Source organism: Chlorocebus sabaeus, chromosome 12 (assembly GCF_047675955.1).
Source record: "Chlorocebus sabaeus isolate Y175 chromosome 12, mChlSab1.0.hap1, whole genome shotgun sequence".
In the NCBI taxonomy this organism is placed as follows: domain Eukaryota; kingdom Metazoa; phylum Chordata; class Mammalia; order Primates; family Cercopithecidae; genus Chlorocebus; species Chlorocebus sabaeus.
Window position 1 is genome coordinate 102356543 of NC_132915.1, and position 26725 is coordinate 102383267.

The following is a 26725-nucleotide window of genomic DNA, read 5'->3' on the forward strand; positions in this document are numbered from 1 at the left end:
TGAAACAACCTCCTTAAGCTTAGGAAAAAGTGATTATTATGCCTTCTCAGGAGTGGTCTGCATTGGACTGTCTCGTGTTATTTTCTTGGTTTCCTGAACCTGAAACGTTAAAGGAGAATTCTGGAAGATTGGAAGGAAACCAAGGTTGCATATGGGATTTTCCTTTCCCTCTTCAGGAGTTCCCCCCACACAAGACCAGATTCTGTCATAAGCAGAAAAAAGAGATGTGGGATTGTATGTGGTTCTGATACAACTGCCACGTTCTTAAGAAGTTACATCATGAGAATCACTTTTTCTCCTGCAGTGTTTTGGTTTCCAGGGAGGAATTAGCAGCAAGAGTATGTGTGTGCATGTACACGTGCGTGTGTGTGTGTGTGCATGTGTGTGTATGTGCAAGAGGTGAGAGAGGCAGAAGGCAGGCAGAAAGAATGGGGTTTTTGGTGCAGTGCTGACTAATTTGCCCAAACTAAAAAAGCTGGTGCTCCCACCATTATGCCAGGCTACCTCCCTGTGTAGTAGGTGACACAGCTGATGTAGATGTATAAAAATACAGCCCCTATAGTTTAATTTATCTCTCTGAGCCTCAGTTGCCTCATCTGTAAAATGGATCTTAATGTATATAAATCCTTTCACCTGACACAAAGTAAGTGTCAAATAAATTGTTGCAATGACAGTGATCAGACTGTATATGAGCTCCTAGAGGCCCAGGGCTTGTGTGACTCCCCTGCACAGAGCAGGGCTTGGGAAAATTTTTACAGAGTTTGCTGAATGGATGAGGGAGTGAACAGGATGCAAGATGCTGTTACTATATTGTGGTGTTCATTACGTCTATGAAAACATAAACTCCATGGGGAGTCCTGCCCGTCTTATTTGCTGCTGTGTCCCCAGAGCTCATTTAATCTGTGATGGACACGAGACTGGGAAAGGTGGGAGAGGACACCTGCCACTCATGCCCCAGCATGCTGGTATCGCACCTGTCCCTTTGTTCCCCTGTGCATCCACACATGCCCGGCGCCCACCACACTCAGCCCACACTTTACTTGGAGCCTCTCATTCATCCTTTAAGACCCAGCTCAGTGGTTCTACTCAGCAGTGTCTTCTTTGACCCCCAAAGGCATTGGTCACCGACGACTTTGTGCTCCAGTGAACCACCTGGTGGGTGGGTGTTGAATAAACACATGAATGAACTAAGAAGCAGTGTATGGCAGTTAGGCCCCCATGTACTCATTCGTAACAGCCTCAAACTTAGAAGACATCCTTGATTCCTCTCTCTTCTTTTCCCCCTGCATGTCGTCCGTCAGTAGGTCTTGTCTGTGTAACCTCCAAAACATCTCCTGGATCCATTCCCCATGAATCCAAGCTGCTGCTGTCTGTTACCTCCTAACTGACTTAACTGCCTCCGGTTTTGGCCTTTCCAGTGTAGTTCTCCACAAGGTAGCCAAAGTGATCTTCCAAAACAGTGCCGATCAGATCATGTCACTTCCCTGCTCAACACTCTCTAGCACAGCCGGGTGTGGTGGCTCATGCCTGTAATCCTAGCACTTTGGGAGGCCAAAGCAGGTGGATCACTTGAGGTCAGAAGATCAACTCCAACCTGGTCAATGTGGCGAAACCCTATCTCTACTAAAAATACAAAAATTAGCCAGGTGTGGTAGCGGGCATCTGTAATCCTAGTGCCTGTAATCCCAGCTACTGGGGAGGCTGAGGCAGGAGAATCGCTTGAACCTGGGAGGTGGGTGTTGCAGTGAGCCAAGATCGTGCCACTGCACTCCAGCCTGGTACCTGGTTGACAGAGTGAGACTGTGTCTCAAAAAGGAAAAACCTCTCTAGCATACCCTCCAGTATACAGTATACTCCAAATGAAACCCCAGCTCCTCACCATGGCCTAAAAGGCCATTCATGCCCTGGCCCCAGCCTGTCTGTCCACTGCTTCCAGGTGACTCAGCTCCAGCCATGGCCTTCTCCCTCCATAATAAACCTGCTAGGTTCCTGTGCATCTCATAGCCTTTGCACTTGCTGCTCCCTCTGCCAAGAATACTCATATTCCCCCTGGTTTGTATGGCTGCCTCCTTCCTAAGGTTTCAGCTCATGTATCGCATCCTTAGAGAGTCGTTCGTTGACCATCCCGGCAAGTATCATCTTCCACCCTATTTCATTTCTTTATGGCATTTATCAGTATCTTAAGTTACCTTCTTTGTTACGTGCATTTTCTGACTCCCTTCCTAGAATGTAGGAAGGGACCTTCTGTGCCTGCCCACCTCGTGTGCCCAATGCCTGGGACAGAGGTTCTTGAGTATCTATGAATTTGGGTGGAAAAAATGACATTCATTAACTTTGAACCGAAATTTAGCATTTCTCTCATTTATTAATATAGACAATGAACCATAGTAATATTAATAGTACCTAGGACTTGGTCACCAATAGAAATCACAGATATTTTCTTTTTTTTTTTTTTTTTTTTTTTGAGACCGAGGCTTCCTCTGTCGCCCAGGCTGGAGTGCAGTGACGCGATCTCGGCTCACTGCAAGCTCCGCCTCCCGGGTTCACTCTATTCTCCTGCCTCAGCCTCCCGAGTAGCTGGGACTACAAGTGCCCGCCATGACGTCCGGCTGATTTTTTGTATTTTTAGTGGAGACGGGGTTTCACCGTGTTAGCCAGGATGTTCTCGATCTCCTGACCTCGTGATCCGCCCGCCTTGGCCTCCCAAAGTGCTGGGATTACAGGCGTGAGCCGCTGCGCCCGGCCTACAGGTATTTTCATGTCATAACATTTGTGAGCAATCCAGAACATCTGTGCTCATAACTACTTTGAAATTATGGCACTTATTAGACTCCCCAATAGTTCTTGTTATTGAATACAGTAATAAAGATACATATTCCCTTATGTAAATACATATATTACTACATAACGAATTATTTTAAAATAATTTAATATGTATATTTAAATTTTTTTTGGTATAATTTTATGCATTTTAAAACATTTCTATGAGAAGGAGCCTGGAGGCTTCACCAGACTGCCAAAAGGGTCTAAGATACAACATCATTAGGAACTGTTGGTTAGGACAGTGCCTAGCATGAGGTAGGGGCACAGTGAATGAATGAATAGTGTGTGTCTTCCCCTTTCCAGTGAGTCAATGCATTTTCAGGGTCAGGTTTCCTGTGGATTGGCATAAACTTGATGTTTAGGAACGAGCCTTGGTCAAGGTCTTGTGGAAATCTACTCTAACTGCCTGGTGCTGACAGAGAGGCATCTATCGCAGGGCCCTGGGCTGCTCTCCTTTTCTTTCAGACACAGGCTCTTTTCTTCAGTTCCTGCCTGTGCATCTGCTTCCTCCCCCTGCTTTCTTCCCTCTGACCAGACTGTCCCTGCATGGGGCCACCGTCTACTCCTCCGGGTGTGGCACCTTAGCTTAGTTGACCAGCAGAGACTAGTATCTCAGGGTCCTGAGTTCTTGGGAGAACCAGGGGGCACCCTAGTCTCGTCAGTCTGGCTGAGGATGCACAGTTCCCTATCTTCAGAGCCCACTCTGGGTAGGGAAGCAGTTCTCAGGGAGGGGCTAGGCCAGGATGACCCCCTCAGTGGGAGTCTGCTCCCTGATACAGAACTGGGGGTTCAGCCAGGCCTCAGAGACTGAAGTTGGGTGGGTGGGGGTTTCTCTGAGCCTTGGAAAGGACATTCTGTCATACTTGATCCTGTGCTTTCGTAGCATGTGAAGTATCACTTGTCTGAGAGTTGCTGCCTATAAAATCGGCCATTTTTATCAGGGGCGAGACATGCCAGAGTCAGATTGGAAACACGTGCTCTGTCTTTCCTTCTAGGTCAGATCTCCCATAGAAAGCATAATGGGTAACACACTATGGCTGCCATACTTCATCTGTAGGTGGGCTTGGGCCACCGCGGGAGGGTAGGCAGGTTGAGAGGACTCCTGTACTTGGACCCTTGGACTCAGCTATGCTCCCTGGGGAGCCTGGAACCCATTGCTGGTGATCCCCTTTCCAGCAGTGGAAGCCCATGGTTTTACAAAGCATGATATTGTTCTTTTGCAAACACTTAAAGTTAATTTTTTGTTTGTTGTAGGAAAAAGAATAGGTATAAATGAATAGAAAATTGTAGGATAACACTGTATTATCAGTAGTAACTGATAATCTTGATTGAGTACTTGCCCTATGTCTGGCCCCGATGGAGCATTTTAAACACATTTCCTCATCCAGTGCTCACCTGGACTCTTATAAGAGGCAGTGTCAGGGATGGTGAAGAGCCCAGGCCTTGGCATTGACCGACCAGGGTTTGAACCTCCCAGTCCTGCCACTAACTTGCAGCAAGTCACATTACCTCACTGTGCTTCCATTTCCCTGAAGTCTAAGTCGTCTTTACCTCATGGGGCGGCTGTGACAATTAAATGAGCTAATCACGTGATGCTTAGCCTGATGCCTTGCATAGCACCTGCACTCACTGTTAGTGCTGATGTTGGTGTGTGGAGCGGAGCCTCCCAGTGATGCTGAAGAAATGAGTAGCATGGTGGTGCCATTCAGATGGGCAGAGGGTGTGCGCTGATGGCCAGTGACAGAAGAGGGTCTGAGAACTGTGTTGAAGGCTTTGAGACTTGAGAATTCAGTTGTTAGGAAAGCAGGGAGAGCAAGGCCTCTCGTTTGGGCCAGGCTGAGCAGATTGAGCTCCGTGTCTGTGCTCCCCTTGGGAAGAGCTACAGAGTGCCAGGCACACCCAGAAAGCAGCCAAGCCCATGTCAGCCTGGGCCTGAGACAGGCTGGATCCACTCAAAGAGGATCGAGCTGGCTGTCTTCCATTTGGTCTCCTGTGGTGACTCTCTGTTAGGCCTGGATTGAATCACTTTAATCCTGTTTGAACTGATCTGAACAGGTTCCATCCATACCAGCTGGTTTGTTCTGGCTTAGCACAGACAGGCTGAGTTGGTCAGCCTTATACTGCCTTTGAATCTTGAGCTGGATTTATGTTTAGTCTCAGTCTTTGGTTTCCCATTTTGAAGTGTATGGGTTTTTCAGGGGAGTTTCTGTTGGAGGGTTCCAGCCACTCCATCCTGGGAGCCTCTCCTTGCCTCCAGGGGCTGTTTCCCTCCCCTCCGTGCCATCTCTTCTGCACTAGACATTCCTCAAAGTTGTTTGCTTATTAATAGTATCCTGGCTAAGTGTGGTGACTCATGCCTATCTATAATTCCAGCGCTTTGGGAGGCGAAGGTGGGAGGATCCCTTGAGGCCAGGAGTTCAAACTAGCCTGGACAATGTGGTGAGACTTCATTTCTACAAAAAATAGAAAAAGGTAGCTGGGCATGGTGGCACGTGCCTGTAGTCCCAACTGCACGGGAGGCTGAGGATCCCTTCATCCCAGGAGTTTGAGGTTGCATTGAGCTATGATTGCACCACCGTACTCCAAACTGGGAAACAGAGCTGTCTCTTAAAAAAACAAAACAAAACAAAACAAATATATATATATATATATATATATATTTGATATATATATATATATCAAGGGGAATGGGGGAGAGAAGAGTTAAACATGTAAGTTCAGATCACCCTCATGAAACAGCTGAAGGTACTTCTTTTATTGTAGTATAATTTATATTTCATAAAACCTACCCCTTCTAATGGTATAATTCTATGATTTTTAGTGAATTTGTAGAGCTAACTGCCACCATGATCCAGTTTTAGAACATTTCCATCCCTCAGAAACTCCTGTGTCCTTGTGTAGTCAGTTCCGCCCCTGCCCCCGGCCCACCAGTGATGTGCACTTTTGTCGCTCTAAATTTGCCTTTTCTGGACATTTCCTAAAAATGGAACCGTAGTACATTCCTTTACATCTGCCTTCTTTCCCTGAGCATGTGTTTTAAGGTTTGTTGGTGTGGTGACTGTAGCAGTGTGTCACCTCTCTGTTTTGCTGGGTAGTGCTCCATCCTGCGGATGTGTCGATTGAATTGTCTGTCTGTTTACCAGGTGATGAACATTTGGAGGGTTTGTAGCTTTTGGCTTTTATGAATAATGGTGCTGTAAGCATTCATGTTCATGTCTTTGTGTGAACATATTTTTTTTTTTTTAGGTAGATACCTAGGAGTAGAATTACTGGGTCATGTGGTAAATTTATATTTAACTTTTAAAGAAAATACCAAACGATCTTTCAAAGCAGCTGTGCCATTCTGCCTTCCCACCAGCAATGCATGAGGGTCCCGTCTCTGCACATTTTTGCCAATACTCATTATGGCCTGTTGTTGTTGTTTTCTTTTGTTTTTAGTTATAGCCATCCTGGTAGGTGTGATGTGGTATCTCATTATGGTTTCATTTGTGTTTCCCTGATGGCATTTCTCTTATTAGTCATTCATGTATCTTCTTCTTCTTTTTTTTTGAGATGGAGTCTCACTCTGTTGCTCAAGCTGGAGTGTATGGTGCAATCTGTGCTTACCGCAGCCTCTGCTTCCTGGGTTCAGGCGATTTCCCTGCCTCAGCTTCCTAAGTAGCTGGGATTACAGGCATGTGCCACCTGACCCGACTGATTTTTGTCTTTTAAATAGAGATGGAGTTTCATCATGTTGACCAGGCTGGTCTCAAACTCCCGACCTCAGGGGGTCTGCCCGCTTCGGCCTCCCAAGGGACTGGGATTACATGTGTGAGCCACTGTGCCTGGCCCATATATCTTCTTTTGTAAAATGTCTGTTCAAATCTTTTGTGGAGCTGCTTTTTCAACCTGCGGTAGCTGTGGATCTGTGGTTCTTGGTGATGGCGAACATGGCTTCTCTCAGGACAAAAATGACTAACAAATGAGACTTCTCAGCCCGTCTCCTCTCCTTGCTCATAAAAGAGGACTTTGGCCTCTCCAGCTCAGCTGTTTTTCTAAGGAAAAACTTTACCTGACCAGCTCTGTTTTTTTTTTTGTTTTTACTATGAAAATTATCAAGCACTTGGAAAAGTGCAGAGACTGATACAATGAACTCCTCTCTACCCTCTTGTCTAGATTCAGCCATCGTTATCATGCTGCTGTATTTGCCTTCTCTCTACTCACATATATTTTCCGGACCCATTTGAACCTAAGTTTTAAACTCACTTTACGCCTGTATGTTGACACACACCTCACAAAGGATAAAGACTTTTTCCTACTTAACCACTGCACTGTTATCATACTTAGGAGAATTGACAGCAAGTCAGTGGTACCCTCTAAGAACCATAGTCAGCTTTCTCCCAGTTGATTCCCAAATGTTGTTTATAGGGCGGGCTAGTTCTTCTGAGTGTTCTTGGGAAGAATGGGAAGGTAGAGGGCTCACAGGATAGAACTGAGGAGGGGGTAACTGAAGTGGTTATATTGTATTGGAGCAGCTTTGAGGGATGAGAGAAGAGCCATTATCAGCACTGGAGATGTACCAGGAGAGAACCTGGGTCATTTGGACATTCCTTTTTGGTTGCTTGCCCCTGTTTCTTTTTTTCTCTTTTCTTTTTTTTTTTTTTTTTTTGTTTTGAGACAGAATCTTGCTCTGTCGCCAGGCTGGAGTGCAGTGGCCCGATCTCGGCTCACTGCAACCTCCACCTCCTGGGTTCAAGCGATTCTCTTGCCTCAGCCTCCTGAGTAGCTGGGACTACAGGCGCCTGCCACCACGCCCAGCTGATTTTTGTGTTTTTAGTAAAGATGGGGTTTCACCATGTTGACCAGGCTGGTATCGAACTCTTGACCTGAAGTAATCCGCCCTCTTTGGCCTCCCAAAGTGCTGGGATTACAGAGCCACTGTGCCCGGCCGCCCCTGTTTCTTTGACAGCATACTGCTGTGTGCCGGGCCCTGTGACTGAGGGACCTGGGAGGGTTGCAAATGGAGTCAATATCATCAGGCTGACTTTTTCTTCTTTTTGAGCTACCTCCAAAGACTGGAGCCAACTGCAGTTATCCAGGCAAATCATCTTTCGCAGTGACCTTTGGGCTAGATCTTGCCTTCCAGGACTGATTTTCGCATATGCATCACAGATTCGGCATTTCCCAAATAAAATTCATCATCTTTCCCCCAAATCTGCTATGTCACCTCTGTTCCTTCCTTGAAGAAGGACACACCATCCTTCTGGTACCTCATGCCAAAAACCGTCTCATCCTCAGCTGGTACTTCTGCCTCCCCTCCACTTCAGTGCCTGGGGAGTCTCAGTCCTTCCTGTCTCTCAGTCTGTCTCCTCTCTGACTTGACTGCCTCAGCCTCAGCTCAGGGGCCCTTCCTTACCTCTTGCCTGGATAACTGCAGTTGGTTCCAGTCTTTGTCTTCTCCTCGCCTTCCTCCCCACCCCCTCCCTACTCTCCTGGTCACTTGCCACTAAAAAGCTGTCAGTGGCCACAGCTTTCTGTGTTCAGTGATGTGGTAAATGCTCTGTTATAGGTGTGTACACTTGGGTGACAGAACACTGGCTCTGCTTTGGGTTGTTCAGGCATGATAGCCAGAAGAAGGGATGTTTGAGCAGGGTCTTGAATGATGACAGGGTGATAGGGTGGCATGAACAAAGCCATCAAATAATGAGAGATCTGCCTCCCCTGCTGCCTCAGTTTCCCCACATGTAATAGGGTGTAATGATAGGACCTACTTCAGGATTTTTGGGTTAGATGAGTTAATGTATGCCAAACATGGCATATAGTACTATATGGGGTTAGCTATTACCCAGGTTATTATTGATGAAGAAGTGTGGTGCCAGGGGAACACAGGAGAATTTGCTTGTCCTCTTCACCCTGCCTTTGTTTTAAAAGAAAAATCAAGGCTGGATGTGGTGGCTCACACTTGTAATCCTAGCACTTTGGGAGGCCGAGGTGGGAGGATTGCTTGAGCCCAGGAGTTTGAGACCAGCTAGGCAACATACAACATAGCAAGACCCCACCTTCACAAAAAAATTAGTGGGACATGATGGCACATGCCTGTAGTCCCAGCGACTTGGGAGACTGAGGTGGAAGGATCACCTGAGCCCAGGAGGTTGAGGCTGCAGTGAGCTGTGATTGATCCACTGCACTCCAGTCTGGGTGACAGAGCGAGACCCTGTCTCAAAATGAGTAAGACAAAGATCACAAACTCTAGTGCCTGCAAGGGCCAGGCACGCACTGAAATGGTTGCACAAGCCAAGTGGGGACTAAAAGGCCCTGCTCCAATCCAAGGGGCAGCCGCCACTCAGCTGGCTGATGGTCACCATGCAGGAAAATGGGCCCAGTATTGCCAGAAAAGTCAGAAATCCAGAGTTCTATGTGAAATCTTCCAATTTTTAAATGTTGGTAATTAATTTTAAAAATACCAATACCCTATACAAGCCCATCAAACTGTGTCTGTGGGCCATAGTTCACCCGAAAGCCGCTAGCTGATGACCTTTCTTTAAAGGTCTCCTCAGATGATCTGCTCAAGTCTGGTACAACTTTCGCCTGGGGTTGGGGATAAATTTGTTTTGAAGACTGGTTTTTATGAGCCCCTTTGCCTTGCAGGACTTCTCCAGACAGGTTATGTTACCTGCAGAGGCTGCCCTGAAGCTCCCTGTGGCCTGGAGACTATGTACAAGAGGAATGGTCTGATGGCTAGCGTGTTGGTCACCTCTGCCACTCCACAGGTACTGAGGCTGCAAGAATTGGGACAGTGGGTAGAGGGGTCTCCTTTCAGCTAACCCAGGCCCCAGCTGAGGCTTGGATAGCAAGGCAGTAGGGCTCTATGAATACCACCATTCTTAGCACTCCTAAGGCCCCTGGCCACGCCAGGCGTGAGATTTGGGAGGCAGTCAGCCCTGAGGATCAGCATGTTTTCTGAAGTCGTTCTCTTCAAAGAAAAACAAATACCTGCCCAGTCCAGTCGTAGCAAGTGCCACATTCCATTTTGGTGGCAAGAAGGGATCAGACCTTTCCCAGGAAAAGCCGCTGCTGATTATAAATAAGTCACACACATTCCGGAATGAAGTCAGACAGAAGTCATTCCAACTGGCCCTGGGTTCTTATTTACCTTGCTCAGTAGGAAATGGCTGTAAGGACTGGTGGTCTGCAGTGGCCTGGGCTAGGGCCCCTGCCGTGGGGTTTGGAAATTTGCTTTCCATGCTCAGTCATGGCACAGAAGCATGCGGGAAGAGTGGATGCCATTTGAGGCCCAGGATGCCACCACCCTATTGTGTGTGAAACGCCGCCTCCTCTGACAGATTGGCAGGCCATACCAGGGTTTAAACCCACAAGGCCCTCCTCGTTATGCTGGGCTTTTGAAGTGATCCTGGGTAACCAGCCAAAAAGTCATAGGAATCAGTTCATTTCTTATGAACCTTTCAAAAAATTCGGTGTTTTGATCTCTGGTCCTGAAATCGGAATAGGTTTAAGTAAAGCTGCTACTGCAGCAGAATTGTCATTACCCTCATCATCATCACCAATGATGTACTTGGGGCAGCTTTTGATTGAACACGTCCCCTTGTATGATTGTGTGTGTTTGGGGCAGATACAATGGTGTGTCACTGCAAAGTTATAATACCTGAAATCCTGGGAATGGATTTCTTTTTGTAACTAGAGGAATCAGACTTCTATTTCCATCTAGAGTGACGCTTCTTTCTTCTCTGCTCTGTGTGTGTATATGTGTATGTGTGTGTGTGTGTATATCTATATAAGTATGTATATATATGTGTATACACATTATACACATTCACACATATTTGCTGTGTATATGTACATATATGTGTATCCAGCACAAGGTAAGTACTCAGTAAATATTTACTGAATAATTGAATGAGCAAATGGATGAATACATGTATAACTGAAGTGCTCAATAAATTTTGATGACTGAGTGATACATTTACACCCATATAGCCCCATAATTTGTTGCTTAATATATACCGGGCACTTTTTTGCATGTTCCATGGGCATTGTCTAATTTAATATTCACAATAACCCCATCAGGTATATATTATTATTTTATCCCCAGTTTATAGATGAGGAAGCTAAGGCACAGACAGGTGAACAAGCTGGCTTGGAATGACACAGCTGCCAGGTGGGTGGGGATTCAAACCCTGACTCTCGAGCTGGTGCTCCTAACCATGACATTATACCATCCAAAAGAAAATCCATCCTGTCACCCTGATATATTCTGCTTTCTGAAGGTGGGTGTGGAAGTACAGAACAGTTTGTACAGAATTGTCTGCTCAGGATCTCCGTGTAAGACTGGGAGATGTAGTAGACTGCCAGCTCCAGCAGCATCAGGAGAAGTCTTTGTAACTTTTCCAAAGTTCATTCTGCATAGGTTCTCCTCAGGGGAGACTGTCCTGTCACTGTGGAACTTTAAAAATAGTCATGCCTGGGCCAGGTGTGGTGGCTCACGCTTGTAATCCCAGCACTTTGGGAGGCCGAGGTGGGTGGATCACCTGAGGTCAGTAGTGTGAGTCCAGCCTGCCAACATGGCGAAACCCGTCCCTACTAAAATTACAAAAATTAGCCAGGCGTGGTGGCGGGTGCCTGTAATCCCAGCTACTTGGGAGACTGAGGCAGGAGAATCACTGGAACCCGGCATGTGGAGGTTGCAGTGAGCCGAGATCACACCGCTGCACTCTTGCCTGGGCGACAGAGCAAGACTCCCACTCAAAAAAAAAAAAAAAAAAAATAGCCATGCCTGAGCTCACCCGAGTCCCCTTGAGTCAACTCTCCTGGGAGTGGAGGCAGATTCTGCCAGTTACTTTTTAAGCTTTATTTTATATAACCCGTACTATAGCCCTGGGAAGTAGGTTTAATATCACCATTTTACAGATGATAACTGACTCTGTAAAACGAAGTTATTTGTCTGAGTTCAGATAGCAACTGGTGTGGAGCTGGCATTTTAATCAGGCCTATCTGACCTCAGAGCTCTTAACCACTATGGTATGCTGCTTCTTAAGATCATTTTAAGAGTTTTTGGTATAGTAGACTCATTTTAAAATCTTTTGATGACACAGGCCTATCGAAATCTACAGGTTTAAGTTCCTGCTCCTCTTTTAAACCTTACTTTTCCAGTTGTTGACTATTGGTTTCCCTCACTGGCCTAAAAACACTCTAGTTTTCAGGAAGATTACAGAGTTTTTCCAGATATAGCCATTTTGGAAAGAGTGAAATAAAGAAGAATTAATAAAAGCATATTCTCTAAATCTCAGTCAAAGATGTTGAGGTTAATGGAAACCACAAAATCCTTCTTCGTGAGCTGAGACTAATAAAATTGTCTATGAACAGGGCACAATTTTTGGGCGGTAAGCTTGATTAAGCTTAATGAAGTTAAATTAAAGAGAAAGTATATTCAACTTTCTGGGATCCCCAGTGTTGAGATTCATGAAATCAGCCACATTTGAGGAGTTTTAACTTGCCTTTTTATGGGAGACTCCCTTCATATACATGCAGGAGGCAGAGTATCCTTAGCACAAAGGACTCTACTAAATATAACTTTCACACCGGCCTCTAAAGCCAGTTGGTTACCTCTCAGCTCATTGGCAAGCAGGCTTTGAATTCCAAGTGGCCTGCATGATAAATAAGCCTTGAGAGCTACTTTCACATTTTGTGTAACAATTTCCTGCAATGACTTCAAGTAGGAAAAAGAGAGGTAAAACCAGGTAATGTTTGAAAGACATCATGAAGCAGATTGTCTCCTCAGGCCTCCTAAGACATGCAGTCCTGTTCTCTCTCAAGGAAGATTGGGCTGTCATTTTTTACCCCACCAGTAAAACACTGGCCAGAGAAAGTTAGGGTGTGGCAACTGAAGGTATGTGTTTTGGGGTCAGATAGATACAAAAGTAAGTTTACTTTCTGGCTTTCCCTTTCATAGCGGAGATACCTTGGAGAAGTAACATTGCCTCTACTTCCTTATCTATAAAATGGGAACAATAATAATGTGTATTCATAGGGCACACATGAGAAGGAAATAAGATGATACACATGCAGTGCTTAACACGGTGCCTGGACTGGGGTAAAGCGCTAATCAATAGAAGCTGTTTTTATTGTACTATTCTATTGCTCTCCCATCCTCAATTCCGAGGAGGTTTGGGAGGCAGTGATTCCAAGTCAGATCATTCAGTTAACACCATCTCTTGCTGCTCTCCACAGGGCAGCAGCAGCTCGGACTCTCTGGAGGGCCAGAGCTGCGACTATGCCAGCAAGAGCTATGATGCCGTTGTCTTCGATGTCTTGAAAGTGACCCCAGAGGAGTTTGCTGTAAGTGAAACAGAGCTGGTGTGGGTGGCTGGGCACCACAACAGGGCACTAGAGGGAGCCACCACTTAGGCTTTTGGCTCAGATTGGAAACATTCTATATGCCCAACAAGAGGGTTGGTATTTCACCCTTTATGAAATACAATGCAGCATTAAAAAGGGTGCTGTCCTGAAATTAACTGCCCTGGAACGCTGTATGCTATATATATAAAAATGAAAGGAGCAGACTAAAGCACAGTTTGTGGAGAACATGCAATTTAAAAAATGCATGTACAGGCTGGGCGAGGTGGCTCACGCCTATAATCCCAGCACTATGGGAGGCTGAGGTAGGAGGATGGCTTGAGCCCAGAAGTTCGAGACTAGCCTGGGCAACAGAGGGAGACTGCCTCTCCAAAAATTGGAAATAAAAAAATAAGCCAGGTGTGGTGGCACACACTTGTAGTCCCAGCTCAGGAGACTGAGGTGAGAGGATTGCTTGAGCCTGGGAAGTTGAAGCTGCAGTGAGCTGTGATCATGCAACTACATTCCAGTCTGGGTGACAGAGTAAGACCCTGTCTCACAAAAAAAAAAGAAGAAAAAAGCATGTATAACACACATATGATACGTATTTGCATGAGGTCTAGATTTTTTGTTTACATATTCATAAATATCTGGATCTATATAGCCAAACATATTATTTACTGTAGTATTTGGTCATAGATTCCAGGTAATTAGAATTAAATTTTTCTATTTGTTTATGTATACTTTCTACATTTTTATAATAACCATTTTCTACGATGATAAACAATATTATTTGGGCAATTAAAAATATATAAATTAAAAAAAGATGTATCTTCAAACAGTGTGTTGCTCCTGGTCTAACTAAGGGATGGTCCCTTGTGGTGGAGCAGTGTTGGCTCCTTGTTTTGCCATGACTTGTTTTCCTCCTTTTGTACCTTGACGGTAGAGGGAGAATATTGACTCTGGGGTTACCTCAAATCTGATTGTGAGTGTTGTCCAAGCGTTGAACTTCTCTCCAGAACCCTGGAAGTGTTTCCAACCCATACCCACGTCCTCTCTAGAACTCTCTTTGGTAAAAGAAGTTTCTTGTCCTCCTGGGTGCCAAGGGAAGTAGCTGGGCCCCATGTCATTGCTCTGCCATCATTGGCTTCTTCTATGTTTACTTTGTGCCAGGCCACACTGAGTCTGGCACATACATCATCTCCTTCAGTGTGTCTCAGGGATCGTTTTAAAACCTTCAGACTCTCTAGTGGCTCCCTCCTACTAGAATGAGACCCGGAGTTCCTCCTGAGGCCTCCAGTACTCTCTGTGGTCCGGCCAAGCCTCCTCTTCTGCCTTTCTCCCACTGTCTTTCTTCCCCAGGTTCACCAGCATCCTCTCTCCTTTTTTCAGTCTTCATGGCTTTTCCTTAGTTGTCTGCTCACTCTGTGTTCAAATGTCTGTCCTCAGGACTTCCACTGAGCTAAAGTAGCATCTTTCCATCGTTATCTTTCTCCTTAACTCTGCTCTGTTTTTCTTCATAATTCTTATTACTACCCAACATTACATTATAGAATAATAATTTTTTTTTTTTTTCAAGACAGCATCTCATTTCATCACTCAGGCTGGAGTGCAGTGGCACAGTCACAGCTCACTACAGCCTCAATCTCCCTGGCTCAAGTGATCCTCCTGCCTCAGCCTCCCAAAGTGCTGGGGCTACAGGTGCACACCACCATGCCCTGCTAATTTTTTTGATTTTTAGTAGAGATGAGATCTCACTGTGTTGCTGTGGCTGGTCTCCAGTTCTTGGACTCCACCTCAGCCTCCCAAAGTGCTGGGATTGCAGGCGTGAGCCACCACTCCCGGCCTATATGATAATAAATTTTTATTTCGTATCTCTTCCACTGGAATATACACTTTCTAAGGATGGGAACTTATCTGACTTGTTCACTGCATTTTTTCCCAGTGTCCAAAAAATTACTGGCTCATAGTAGGTGCTCAGTAAATATGTATTGCCTGAAAGAGTTCAGTTCTTTTTTTTTTTTTTTTTTTGAGATGGAGTCTTGCTCTGTCACCAGGCTGGAGTGCAATGGCGGGATCTTGGCTCACTGAAACCTCCGCCTCCTAGGTTCAAGTGATTCTCCTGCCTCAGCCTCCTAAGTAGCTGGGATTACAGGTGCATACCACCATGCCCAGCTAATTTTTGCATTTTTAGTAGAGATAGGGTTTCACCATGTTGGTCAGGATGGTCTCAATATCCTGGTCTCATGATCTGTTTGCCTTGGCCTCCCACAGTGCTGGGATTACAGGCATGAGCCACCGCACCTGGCGAAGAGTTCAATTCTTACAACAACTCAATGAGGCATATCATTAGCTCCCAAATTTCTGATAAAGTAAGGATCCAACAGATTAATTTTCTTACATGGATTATATAGCAAGGTATTGGCAGAGCCAGGTCTGAAACTCTCATCTCCTAATTACCCATGTAATGCTAGGAAGTAATATTAAGAGCAACTCTTATTTTTGAACACTGATTATGTCTAGGTCTTGTGCTAAATGTTTTACATGCTTTATCTCATTTACTTTTCCTAACAGCCTTATAAATTAGGTATTATTATTCCCAATTTACTGGTAAGTCAGTCAACACTTAGAGAAGAAAGTTGTCTCTTCACACAGGTAGTACATGGCACAGCTGGGATTAAACCAGGGCTGTCTGGCACAGTAGACCAGTGATTTCCAATAGAAATACAATGTAAGCTACGTATGCAATTTAAAATTTTCTAGTAATCGGCCGGGCATGGTGGCTCATGCCTGTAATCCCAGCACTTTGGCAGACTGAGGCGGGTGGATCACCTGAGGTCAGGAGTTCGAGACCAGTTTGATCAACATGGAGAAACCCCGTCTCTACTAAAAATACAAAATTAACTGGATATGATGGTGCATGCCTGTAATCCCAGCTACTTGGGAGGCTGAGGCAGGAGAATCGCTTGAACCTGGGAAGCGGAGGTTGCAGTGAGCCGAGATTGCGCCATTGCACTCCAGCCTGGGCAACAAGAGCGAAACTCCATCTCAAAAAAGAAAAAAGAATTTTCTAGTAACTACATTAAAAAATAAAAGAAGTGAAATTACTTGTGATAATATGTTTTATTTAACCATATATATCCAAAAAATATTACCATTTCAAAATACAAGCAACATAAAATTATTAAGATACTTCATATTCTTTTTTTTTCAAACTAAGTCTTCAAAATCCAACATGTGTATATGTAAGAAACAGGGTCTCACTCTGTTGCCCAGGCTAGAGTGCAGTGGCTATTCACAGGTGCAGTTACACCACAGTGCAGTGCCTTGAACTGCTGGGCTCAAGTCGTCTTCCTGCCTCAGCCTCCCAAATAGCTCAGACTATAGGCTTGTGCCACTGTACCTGGCTCCAATGTATAGTTTTTACTTTATAGTGCTAGCAACATTTCAATGCTCAATACAGTGCTCAGTAGCCACATGTGGGTAGTGGCTACCATATTGGACAGTGTAACACTAGAGTCCGTACTCTTAGCCACAAAGCTGTATTGTCTCTCCTTTAGAGGACTTCATGGATCTAGTCTGATGGCCTAGTTTCTATGTTCTATTTATGTATGTTTACTTGTACTTTTAAGAGTCATGTTTTTTAGCTTCATGAAAGAAGCAATAATGAGGCTTAAAAATCCCTTTATAGCTGTTTACTCTGTGGAATGGCAGAGAGTTAGACTGCATCATAGGAAAACATTGCCTAACAGGACTCCTTGGTGAGACTCAGAGCCTGGTTTTCTAGCCTCAGCCGTAGGGTATTGCTTGGCTTGCTTCAGGCTGCCTTTCTGAGGCTGGGAAGACTGTAGGGAAGGATGGTGAATACTTTTTGAGAATGCAGTGCTAAAACTTTGGCTGTCTCTGCTGTGGCTAGTGTGTCTTTAGCTTACATGTGAAACCAGGTCTCTGGAGTCTGGCCTCTGGGAAAGCACTGGAGTGCCTAGGTGTTAGAATTGAACCAGACCAACTGGCATTTTAGTTTCCTGTCTAGTGAAAGAAAAAACCCAGACGTGAAAACCCACTGAAAGAATTATTTGATTCTGGGAAGATGGTGGTGGCAGTAGCATATTTTAAAATTCTCTCTTAATCCGCATTCCCCCACTGCCCCACTATGAACATTCGGAACAACTAGACAGCAAACCCTGAAACCCGTGAACAAAATTGTAGTAAACCTAGGTGACAAGTTATCCTCATCACCCCCAAAATACAAGTGGTGTATATACATACAACGTATACCACCAACATCCACAAGACCTTCAGGGTATCAGCGTCTGTAGAGGAGAAAGCAGAATAAGCACTGGGGTATTTGATAGACTTGAGAATAGGAGAACCCCAAAGTTGCCAATAGATATTTGCTAGAAAGTTCAGTGCATCAGGGTGGGAATAGCAGTTGAAATTGGCAGGGATTTTGACTATTCAAATAATGGGTGAGTAGAAGGGATCTGTGGAATAGCCATTATGACCTCTTGAAACCAGGCAACTGGAGGGTCCCTTCTAGAATGATGCTGCATACCTAAGAAATTCAGTATGGAGTGGAGTCAAAATGATCAGAAAGGACAGAGATAGTTGTGGCAAAAGATGATCTAAGAGTCTCTCTCTGTGTGTGTGTGTGTGTGCGCGCGTGAGAGAGAGAGAGAGAAAAAAAATCTCAAGAAATAGTGGCCATGGTGTTGATCACTACATGAAAGCAAACTAAAACACAGCTGTGTGAAGTTAGAAGAGGTACTCTGAACCATATTACCCTCTAAAAACTCAGGAAAACTAATTTTGCATAAAAATAAGCAACAGGAAATTATTGCTGTCAAATCTCATTCAAAGTTATTATACAAAAAAAGAGACAAGAATCCCTATAGACAATGAGAGCATGCCAAAAAACAGACAAAACCTGTAACTGTTTATTTTAAAATGAGCTAAGAGATGTTAAGATCATGCATGAAGAACATAAATCAGAAATACGAAAATCTCAGAAATGAGACGACAGAACTTAGGAAAGACTTAAAAATAAAAGAATTCTGTTGGAAATGAAGATTGAACTAGAAGGAACACAGGAACACATAAACATAACAGAAAATGCCTAAGGGAAGAAACTTTTTCACATGAAAATAAATGAAGAAAGAATAAGACTTTGGGGAAAAGTGACAAATATTCATGATAGGCAAAGAACATCCAACATACAGATAATAGGAATTCCTGAAAGCAGGGAACAAAAAGGCAAGGGAACTTCACAAATAATTAAAACTAAAATTTAGGAAAATGTTCATGAAATTAAAAAAAAAAAAAAAAAGATTTGAAACTGCATGTTGAAAGAGCACACTGTGAAGCCGAGAATGTCAACCCCAAATGGTCAGTACTTTACGTTTGTAAAGACGTATTCTTTACAAATTACTGGATTTTAAAGGAAAAAAAATTATTTGGGCATGTAGGCAAAAACGGCAAATGACATATACAGGAAATGATTAGATTACCATCAGTCTTTTTTTGACAGAAACATGTTTTTGCCAAAAGGAAATAGAACTACATAATTAAATAAGGAAAGAAAAAAAAGTGAGCCAAAGAATTTATAATATATCCAGCAAAACTGACTTTAAAGTATAAAGGACACAAACAAACTGTTGTGAACGTGCAAGGCCCCAGAATCTTATTCCCCTGAGCCCTTCCTGAGGAGTCTATGAGAGAATGAGTCTTAGACATAGTTACAGAACCATTGCTATAAAGACAGGTAGAGAGCAGTAAACATGCAATTACTTGTGGAATTAAGACTGAATGAGGGTTAAAGGTAGAGGGTATGGTTTGTAATGAATGTGTGCCCAGATGGTAGATATAGTATGACTGTAGGATAAAGTAAATGAAAACTTATGGGATGCTGGAATCTTAGTATATACTCTGTCCTTGAGACCAAGATTTTCAAAATAGAAGAAAGGAGATACAGATATAATACAGAAGAGGTTAAGTAAGTTTTAAAAAATGTCCTGACTTTGAATTGGAAATATTAGTATGAATTCTGCATTGTGGTCTTGAAATAGCATTTCGTACTAAAAGAACCCATGGCTTCTGGAGAACTGGTTGATTCCAAGTCTAGGAAAGGACATGCTCAAGATGAGCCTGGTACATCTTCCCAGTACCCAGTGAGGAAGCTGTAAAGGAATAGGAGGGTCCGTGGCAAAAGGACTCAAGAGCTAGCTAGAAGTAGCTCCCATTGCCCCATCATGGCACAATTTGAGCTTCAAAAGGATAATAATTGCAAATGATTGAAACTCATCAAGCAATGGGTCACCTTTGGATGATAAGAGGAGGGCAGTTTATCATCTTAAAAACTGATAAATATAAGGAAAGAATCAAGCATTTGTTCTGCCTTTTACTTTTGAACTAACTACACTGGATAACCAAACAGTAGATGAGGGAAAGTGTCTATTAAATTGGTTCAGTTAATAAAAGGAAAAGAAATGAAAGAATTGGAATATCATAATTTTGTAACCCCAGTGAATGAAAATATCTAAGCAGTGAGCATCAATAGCCACTAAGATTACAAAAAGAGAGCCATCATGTGCCTCCTGATGAAGCAGTATGCTGCCACCTGCGGTCTTGTCAAAGGGATGAACCTGTGTCTGATGAAGTCCCTGAGTCCAGCTGCTGATTTGCAGACACACCAAGAAAGGAAGAACACGTTGACCTGCTCCATAAGTATGGAGAACTGTGTAGGTCAAATGGCTTGGATTCTTCAGCAGATATATTACAAGGAATATAAAGGGATGGAGAGAATATTTGTAGATTAAAAGAGATTTTAAAAATACATATCAGCTGGTGTGGTGGCTCACGCCTGTGATCCCAACACTTTGGGAGGCCGAAGTGGGTGGATCACAAGGTCAGGAGTTTGAGACCAGCCTGGCCAATATGGCGAAACCCCGTCTCTACTAAAAATACAAAAATTAGCCAGACATAGTGGCGCACACCTGTAGTCCCAGCTACTCAGGAGGCTGAGGTAGGAGAATCACTTGAACCTGGGAGGTGGAGGTTGCAGTGAGCCGAAATTGTGCCACTGCACTCCAACCTGGGTGACAGAGCAAGACTATCTCAAAAAAAAAAAAAAAAAAAGTACATATCAGGTTGGGCATGGTGGCTTACATCTGTAATCCCAGCGCTTTGGGAGGAGGTGGTGGGAGGATTGTTGTTTGAGGCCAGGAGTTAGAGATCAGCCTGGGCCACAGAGCTAGACTCCATCTCTACAAAAAAAATTAAAAAGTTAGCTGGGCATGGTGGCTTATACCTGTAGTTTTAGCTTCTCAGGAGGCTGAGGCAGGAATGATCACTGGGACCCGGAAGTTTGAGGTTAGCTCGCTAGCTGTGATCACACCACTGCACCCAAGTCTGGACAGCAAGTAAGACCCTGTCTCTAAAATAGATAGATAGGTAGGCAGGTAGATAGCACTTCTCCAGATTTTTAAAAAGTGGACAGGACTACCTTGTGATGTGTAGGTATATATACTTGAGTGATTAAATTATTTGAAAAACTTGAAGAAAGTCAGAATAATGGTTACTTGTGGTAGGAGAGAGACTTGTGATTGGGACAAGGCACATTGAAGAACTTCTAGGGTGGTTCTTTTTTCGTTTTGATTGTGGTGAAATATACATAATATAAAATTTACTATCTTAACTAATTTTCATTATACAATTCAGCAGTGTTAAGTACATTCACAGTGTTATGCAGCCAATCTCCAAAGCTGTTCTCATCTTGCAAAATGGAAACTCTGTATCCATTAAACAACTCCCCATTCCCCCTCCTCCCAACCCCCAGCAACCACTATTCTACTTTCTGTCTCCATGATTTTGACTCTTCTAGTTACCTCATGTAAGTGGAGTTATACAGTGTTTGTCTTTGTGACTTTTTTTGTAGATTTGACTTTTTTTTAAAGTTTTTTAAAAAATTTTTTTGAGACAGAATCTCACTCCCAGGCTGGAGTGCGGTGGTGCGATTTCGGCTCACTGCAACCTCCTCTTCCTGGGTTCAAGCAATTCTCCTGCCTCAGCCTCCTGAGCAGCTGGGATTATAGGCATGCACCACCATGCCCAGCTAGTTTTTGTATGTTATATTAGAGACAGGGTTTCACCACGTTGGCCAGGCTGGTCTCGAACTCCTGACCTCAAGTGATCCGCCAGCCTCGGCCTCCCAAAGTGCTGAAATTACAGGTGTGAATCACTGTGCCCAGCCTAGTTTAACATTTTTTAAAAATAAAAAGTTAAAAAAGCTTTAAATAAGTTACTGCTAGATTAATTTTCAAAAGGAACAGAACAGTTCCTAGGCCCATCCCCGACTCTTTTCTAAAATTGCCAGACACGGGCTTTCTGTGGTTCTGTGAGTCAAAGCAGGAATAGATGTTTGGAGCTGATTACTCTTTGTTCTGTGAGCCCTCCTGGCCATGCCTTGGTGGAGTGGGGTAAAGCCAACAGTTTTTTTTTTTGTTTGTTTATTTGGGGTCTGGAAGACCCTTACACTGAGGCTGAGGCTGGGAAGAGAGGATTTAGTCGGCCACTGTTAGGAGAAATACTACATTTAACATGTGCAAAAAACTTTTTTTTTTCCCTTTTTGGCTAACCAAGTAGCTTTCATTTATCCACATAATAGCACTGTTCTGTTAGAGTCACGTTGTGAAGTGCTCCAGTGGATCCCTCCACCCTGCGATATTCATCTCTACAGAAACGATGTGTGGAGATCGGGCATTTCCCTTAAAAGCCTAGGTTTTTAGAGGGCCCTGGACTAGGAGGAAGGAGGAGATGGGAGAAGGGACTAGGCTTAAGGAAGCCATTGCCAGGTGACTGGCTTGACTGAACATCCTATGTTAACGCTTTATTTCTTGAAATAGGGATAGGCCATTAAGAGACTTAGGAGTGTTCTCGCTCATCCCCACTACTGGCTGGATTTGCTGCTTGGAAGCAAGAGTGGGAGGCTCCTTGTCTCATGTTTCTGTTGAGTCTGTAACATACCCCTAGAAAATGCCTTTTCTCTCCAGGAAACCAAAGTACCTCTCCTGAGGGAGGGACAGGGCCCTGAGGTGGTCCTGAGAGCTGGCTATGAAGTATGACAGGACCTGACCTCACCTCTTACCACACCCCCATACCCATACTTCCCACCCCCTTTTTGGTAAAACTGAGTGGCCTTGAGGGTTCAATCTTCCGGGGAAGGATTACTCATCAGCAACCTCTTTAACATATGTTTGGCTTTGTAGTAAAATGGCATGAAATTGATAATCTGATGCTCTTTATAAGTATCTTATATCAAAATATCCTCGCTCTAGACACTGTCTTCTTTAATCAGAACCGAAAGGATAGAAGTAGGAGAGATTCTTCTGAAACCTCATTATGTATTTTGGACTAGCTAGTCTAAGTCTGGTGACCTCTGTTGTTGTTTGTTTTGAATAAAACACCTGAACACATTTTCTGACTTATGGTCTGAGCAGAGAGCAGAATATTTGAAACTTGGACTATCTGAAAAATGTGAAATGTCAGGTCACTGCTTTAATAAATCATCTGGAAATTCAGTAGCAAACCCTAGCACTGGTGGCAGGATGGAAAGGAAGTTTTCTCATTTTCACATTAGCAGACTTTTGGTTCTTTTCCTAAATGACATTGCAAACATCCTGCCGGTTCTCCCGGATAGGGTGTTAACTTGAACTGAGGGGAGATTTCCAAGGTCCTCTGAGCTTTCAGTTCAAATCTCCTGTCTTTACAAGGCCTTTCTGTTCCCTAGGATGGCAGACTTAATCCAAATATGAGAAGCACTTGGCTAACAATCTTGATGGGTCTGGCAGAAGAAATGCCAGTCTGTTTGCACTGCTCAGGACATAGCTTTGAGCCATGTAGCTCTAGGCCAAACATAGACCTATAGGCCTTCAGGGCTTCCTAGCCACTCAGCACTCAGATTATGAGAGCCAGATACATTATGCTGATGTCAAGAGTCCCCTTGACATCAAGAGGTGTTGGGTGGCAGAAGAGCTCAGATTCTGCTCCAGTGCTTCCTTATTCCTGGTCCTGTCTCCCACCTCGCAGCCAGGCTTCCATTAGTGGCAGCATTTCACTCCTGTTTCCATGGGGAACGCTAGCTCCTGGGAGAGGACAAAGAGGCTCTCCACTGAAGCCAGCTGCATGTTTTCCTCTCCACTCTGCCTAAGGATGGTCTGCTTTGGCCTGTATCCCGTGCTTCTCAGGAACCCAGTGACCTTGGACCACCTTCGAGTGTATTTGCCATTTTTCTCCAATATATTCTTAATACAAGGGTTTTTACTGGCTCAGTGGATTTTTAACATGTTCTTTAGAGCAACCTCAGTGCATGCATGTTCAACCAAATTAATGGTCCCTTATTTGCTAGCTTATGTATTGGTCAGGAACCGTAAGTTCACATGCCAGTACATGCGCCCATCTGTGTGGCTTCCGTTTTCTCTCACACACACACACACACACACACGCACACACACACACAAATTCTCTCTCACACGCACATACACTTTCATACGCACACATGTACACACTCACACATACACATTTATACACTTACACTCACACTCAGTCACACACACACCATATACTCTCACACACACACTCAGATATACACACATAAGCACACTCTTATGTATTTATTGAGCATCTGTCAGGTGCCAGGAACGCTACCTCTTGTCTTGAATTTTCACCAAGATCCCATAAAATAGGGATTGTTGTCATTTTCTAGATGTGGTACCTGACTGAGAGAGATTGTGTGTCAAAGAGAACACTGCCATTTAGTGACAGTGTCCAGACATACACCCAAGCCCTGTAGACTCCAAAGGCCATTTGTTCCCTGTATCATGTCATCCTGGATGGCCTGTGTTCAATGGACAGAGTGTCTACTCACATTAAAGGCATCCAAAGGCCTTCAGCTCTCCTCTCCCTGGCATGTCACAGAGACATCTCTTAACTGACATCTGGCATCCCATGTGACACGGAGGTAGGTGGATCATGTGAAGTCAGTTCAGTTCATGCCTTGGTCTGAAAAATGGTCAGCATGATGCTTCCTCTTACTGTCACCAGATGAGGTTCTTATGATGGGCACAGGCTTTTAACCTGATGTGTGTCTTCTCTATTGATGACATTGCTGCCTCTTAAAGCTGGCTGTGATGAAGTACTAGTTTTTTCCATTTCCAATAATTTGAGGACAGATACTTAAAATATATGTAATGGAAATGTCATGGTCATGTAAAAAATTGCTATGCAAGTTCCAAATGCTTGCTCTCAGCTTCTGTACTTCTCTCATTGTGGGCTGGTGGAATAAACAGTTTGTGGTCCCGTGCTGGTCTGTGGGTGCATCTTGAATAGCACTCTACCATATAATTTAGGGGCAGTATCAGTGACTTCAGAAGAAAAATATAATTTCTATAAGCCACAACTTTAAAATGAATTTATAGTAATAGTGTTTCTGTTTAGCATTCTGATTTTGAATATTGTTTCTACAACTTTTAAAAATTACAAAAGTAGTTCATACTTGAAATAAACATTCAAATAGTATGAAAATTTCCAAATCAAACTGTTCCCTTTTCTCCCACGCCCACCCTCCAAACAGCTTTTATCAATTCCTAAATTGAAAGTTCATCTCACATTCAAGAAAGAAGGGTGTGGATCAGGATTTATGAAGAGGGGGAAGGGATAGGAGAGGCATTTCAGAAATGTATCCAATTTTTTACTGTATTCTGTCTTTTTTGTCTCAAAACAGAAAGTATAATTTTTATGAATATATATGACTCTGTATAAAGTAACATGACAGTTATCTTTGATGCACAGTATTTTCTAAAATTGATTCTCTTTTGTTGCAGAGCCAGATTACTTTAATGGATATACCTGTGTTTAAAGCTATCCAGCCAGAGGTCTGTACTTTGTCTTTATACTCTTCTATTAATGCTGTGGGTGGGCAGCAAGGATTTAGTCAGCCACTGTTAGAGTGACTCCGTTTCTCAGTTTCTCTCTTGAGGGCTCTATAAATGCATGTTATCTATTTAAACCTCATTCTATTCTTAATGGTACTCATGTTTTTGAGCCCAGTATTTGGATTTTCCAGAGAATGTCTCCTGTCTGGCTACACTGGTAGGGCTGGGAGCAGTTGGTACCCACAGGACTCCACACCTGAGAGTCAGGTCTTGACACCCTCATTCCTTTTCCTGGGCTCCTCCTGCTGAAAATGTTTACTTTCAAGAAGTGATGTGAGGGAACATTTTTCTAGAAAGTTCTCTTTGTTGATCCCAAATTCTGGTGGTTGCCTTGTTTCTATTTTTGAAACCAGTTGCCGTAGCAAACGTGTACGTATTTACATTGAAAGCATATATTGGTCAGGCGTGGTGGCTCACACCTGTAATCCCAGCACTTTGGGAGGCCTAGGTAGGAGGATTGCTTGAGACCAGGGGTTTGAGACCAGCCTGAGCAAAATGTGTCCAAAAAAAAAAAAAAAGCCTATGTACATTTTTAGAAACAGCATATTCAATAAAGGGTAAACAGTTGATTTTTCTCTTAAAAAATTCCTGGAAATGTTTGGCAATTGATAACAAGGTTTTGATTATTTTACCCAGGGTGTGTGTATGTGTGTGCACGTGTGAGATCAAGTAAATAAAAATCCATTTCAAAGTGGCTGAATAGGGAGACTGAGGCAGGAGAATTGCTTGAACCCAGGAGGCGAAGGTTGCAGCGAGCCATAATCGTGCCATTGCACTCCAGCCTGGGCAAAAGAGCGAGACTCTGTCTAAAAAAAAAAAAAAAGTAGCTGAATAGGCTGAAGAGGAATTTATTACAAGGATAAAGGAGCACTTTACAGAATTCATGGAGTGAGTTCAGGCACCCAGAGAGCCACCAGGACACAGGCAGTGCCTACTTCCTGCTCTGCTTTTACCTCTCCTTCTCTCTCCTGCTTTCTTGTCTGATTTGACCTGATTTGGCCTTTCCAAAGAGCCCACGTTTACATGATCTCCATTTAAGTCACTGCCCCAGACTGGGACCCGCAGATTTCAGTCCAGGCCAGCATAGTCGTGTGTCCAGTGCTGGTCCAGTCACCTAAGGCCAAGAGTATGTGGTCAACATGGGCAAACACTGAGGGACCCAGCCTTGTGAGTGAGGTTCAGACCTCAGAGGAGAGGAGTGTGGTTGCGGAGATAGATCAAAAAGTGCTGCAACTAGGGTATGAATTCCAGAATACTCTTAACTTAATGCATTTCTTCTTACAGAACTGTGACTGTTTAGACTTTGACAAAGAGCATATCTTAACACAAAGTCACAGTGTTCAAGCCTTCTGAGAGCTGGCACCTAGCCTACTGAAAAGTAGGAGGAAACTAGTACCACTAGCTTTGTTCAGCATTTATGTGAAGACGTGGCAGTTATTTGTATTATTGTATTATTGTGTGTGTGTGTGTGTGTGTGCTTGTATCTGTGTGTGTTGTGTTCATTAGGGTTGGGGAACAGAGCTTCATTTGCTTTTTTTGAATTGGCTGACTTCCATTCTTTTTCTGTTTTGTTCTAATGTGGTATG

General features: G+C 43.8%; 1 protein-coding gene across 17 annotated transcripts in view; it reads left to right on the forward strand.

Annotated features, from left to right (window-relative positions):
* RALGPS1 (Ral GEF with PH domain and SH3 binding motif 1) overlaps positions 1 to 26725 on the forward strand; it is a 304597-nt gene that overhangs the window by 36356 nt on the left and 241516 nt on the right. For 16 of the 17 annotated variants that reach the window (XR_012094881.1, XM_008006183.3, XM_073021927.1 and 13 more), the window contains exons 2-4: positions 9451 to 9572; positions 13048 to 13155; positions 25029 to 25079. Coding sequence is in view for 16 of the 17 variants with exons in the window: in XM_008006183.3 (XP_008004374.2) it covers positions 9516 to 9572; positions 13048 to 13155; positions 25029 to 25079 (216 nt within the window). In the remaining variant the exon portion in view is untranslated. The remainder of the gene's footprint in view (positions 1 to 9450; positions 9573 to 13047; positions 13156 to 25028; positions 25080 to 26725) is intronic. The other variant, XM_073021928.1, reaches the window with a different exon arrangement.